At 40.9% G+C, this 2801-nt stretch overlaps 1 protein-coding gene across 1 annotated transcript; it reads left to right on the top strand.

The window, feature by feature from the left end:
• Positions 1–667: 667 nt before the first annotated feature.
• On the top strand, positions 668–2325 carry LOC106574375 (ADP-ribosylation factor-like protein 4C). The gene has a single exon (XM_014150230.3). The coding sequence runs from the start codon at positions 1173–1175 to the stop codon at positions 1749–1751; it is 579 nt and encodes a 192-aa protein (XP_014005705.1). The 5' UTR covers positions 668–1172; the 3' UTR covers positions 1752–2325.
• Positions 2326–2801: the final 476 nt, after the last annotated feature.

The following is a 2801-nucleotide window of genomic DNA, read 5'->3' as shown; positions in this document are numbered from 1 at the left end:
GTGCTTAGTTAATAACCCCTGAGGAAGGCTGTACATTAAAGGTCCACTCCTTAATTTGAAAAACAATAAAACGGCAGCCCTGCCACTTAGTTTGCTATTAAGCTGAAGGATGGAACTGGAAGCCTACTGAGGAGTTGTCCTGACATCTAGTGGTGAATATTTTCAACACATGCATTTTTTTTGTAATGTGCTGTAAATGTAGGCCTACGTGCCATGGGTCATTCAATAGAACTTGCCATGGGTCATAAACAAAAGGCAATAGGCTTACCTGGCAACAAAAAAAAGAAAAACACCTGCCAAAAATGTGTGTCTAAACTCTACCTCCTCAATTATGGTGCAGTATTCATGTCATAGGCCTACATATTCTTCATTTTTATCTTTATTTGTATCTGTATGTCATAGCCTACAAAGGTGCCAGGAATGTATTTTAATAAATACATTAATGAATAAATAAATATAACACTGTACAAAGTTTTGCAACCTTGAGGTTTCGTTTCCCTTGGTGCAGGTTGCTTGCCTCTATGCACATGTGGCACGGGTAATGTGAAGTTTCGCCCCTCCATGCTGAAGTCTATAACATTCCTGATTTGTCTGCTACGCGAAGGCGGAGTCTCCTAGTGTAGTAGACTGATATGTGTGCGCAACGCTGAATGGTAACCACTGTGGCAACCTTGTGAAACACAGTCTCTCCACAGCGCTTCGCGTCAGGATGTTCTTATTTTCGCTGATAACAGAAATGTTCTGAATTTCGGCTACTTGGCCTCTTCAGAGAAGGTCTGCATTTGCATATTAATTAACTTCAAGATGAGATGTTAATACAACAACTCGTGGTGGATTGTTAGGCAGCATCCCATTATTGAATAGCATTTGTTGCTGCAGCTGTATGCGTCGAGAGCCAACGTGCCAGAGGTGCCTGCATCCATCGAAGCTTTTTTAGACCAAGGGGACTGATGACAATAACAATTTCGGATAGTATTTAATTGTGACCGTGCGCTCTTCTCCAATCCATACAGGTTATCTACCTTGAGAAATGCGTGCTTGCAGAATGCAATAGCAGAAATGGAACAACAATGATTTTTTTTTCATAGAGATCTAAGAAAGATATAGCCCATATGTATGTTTAGCATAAAGCAGGTGCCTCTTATTTGACTTCTCATTCACCAGTGCGTAAAATGGGTAACAGTTTTTCTAACATAGCTGCTTTTCAGTCCCTGCATATTGTCTTGCTGGGTTTAGATTCCGCCGGTAAAACGACTGTCCTGTACCGCCTGAAATTCAACGAATTTGTGAACACTGTTCCCACAATCGGATTTAACACCGAGAGGATAAAACTAAGTAACGGTACCGCCAAAGGGATCAGTTGTCATTTTTGGGACGTCGGGGGACAGGAGAAGCTAAGACCGTTATGGAAATCGTACAGTCGGTGCACGGATGGCATTATTTACGTAGTGGACTCAGTGGACGTGGACAGACTAGAGGAAGCGAAAACAGAACTGCATAAAGTTGCCAAATTCGCAGAAAACCAAGGGACTCCACTACTGGTGATAGCCAATAAGCAGGACTTGCCCAAGTCTCTACCTGTCCATGAGATTGAGAAGCAACTGGCACTGCATGAGCTCAGCCCTTCTACCACGTACCATGTCCAGCCTGCATGTGCCATCATAGGTGAAGGGCTCCATGAAGGCATGGATCAACTGTATGAAATGATTGTGAAACGAAGGAAATCATTGAAACAAAAGAAAAAGAGATAAAGACTCATTACTGTAAAGTTGACCCTATCTTCTGAGCTGCCTGCTACTGTACCATGACTTTTGCTGTAGTAGGCATGTCAGGTGATTCTTGTTATGCAGACTGTTACACTTGCAGTGTTTTTTTTAATGATACACTGTATAGCTTTGGGGTTATTGGTGAAGTTAGTCACTTTTAGCTGTGCTGTTACATTCAATCACACATAGGGAGGAAAATAAAAACTTGCCTCTTGCTATCAGAAATGTCCTTGACAGGCTGGTACCTGTTTGTTGCTGCTTCACAGTATTTTCTTGTCCCCTGGAGAGTGAATGCCCTACACAGCACTTTTTGACATACTGGAGTAGCCCACATTATTTCCAGATTGGAATGAATGTCATTAGTCAATATCAATGTGCTTATAATTTTTCCACTTTGCATGCTCTGTTTATGTTACTAACACATTTTGAGAGACCGTCCATTTCGTTCTAATATTTCCCCTACTCCTTTGATAACTTGGCAAACAGTGCTGTTTTATAGTAGAATATAATAGCCTATATTGGGTTTAATGTGTCTTTCAAATAAAGAAGGCTATTCATATTTTGCACGTTTCGTCACAATATTGTTTTGAATGTTTGTTTTATGACTGATGCCCAGCTGAGCATTCTACTCAATGCAGTGTCAGTAAGTGCCATGGAAGATTTAGTCTAAAGTGCATTATTGTGGCTTGGAAACACGATGACATTCCGAAAGGAGGCAAATAATTAGTAGGACAAGCTTTTGTCATTATTGTTATGCCGCCAGATTGACTTTAGATGCAGTATAACTTTAGCGAGCTAGCTAAGATTGAAGGGAGAGCGCAAACATTGTGTGCTAGCTAACGTTAGCGTTGTTACCTATTTCTGACAAACTTTGCTATCTCACCGCAACATTTCCATCTCTCTCAAGTAAACATCACGACATCATAATGATGGCAAAGTTGTTTTCTAATTATTTGCCTTCTTTAGCAATATCATCGCATTTCCAGGCCCCTGTAGTGTAATTTTAACGAAACAGTCATTAGCCCCCGTTCGGAA

Source organism: Salmo salar, chromosome 16, assembly GCF_965601325.2.
Source record: "Salmo salar chromosome 16, fSalSal1, whole genome shotgun sequence".
NCBI classification, from domain to species: Eukaryota; Metazoa; Chordata; class Actinopteri; order Salmoniformes; family Salmonidae; genus Salmo; species Salmo salar.
This window is presented reverse-complemented; position numbering and strand designations above follow the sequence as displayed.

What these genes read in the sequence shown, in the direction of transcription:
- LOC106574375 (XM_014150230.3), top strand. Translation starts at nt 1,173, where the DNA reads ATGGGTAACAGTTTTTCTAACATAGCTGCTTTTCAGTCCCTGCATATT.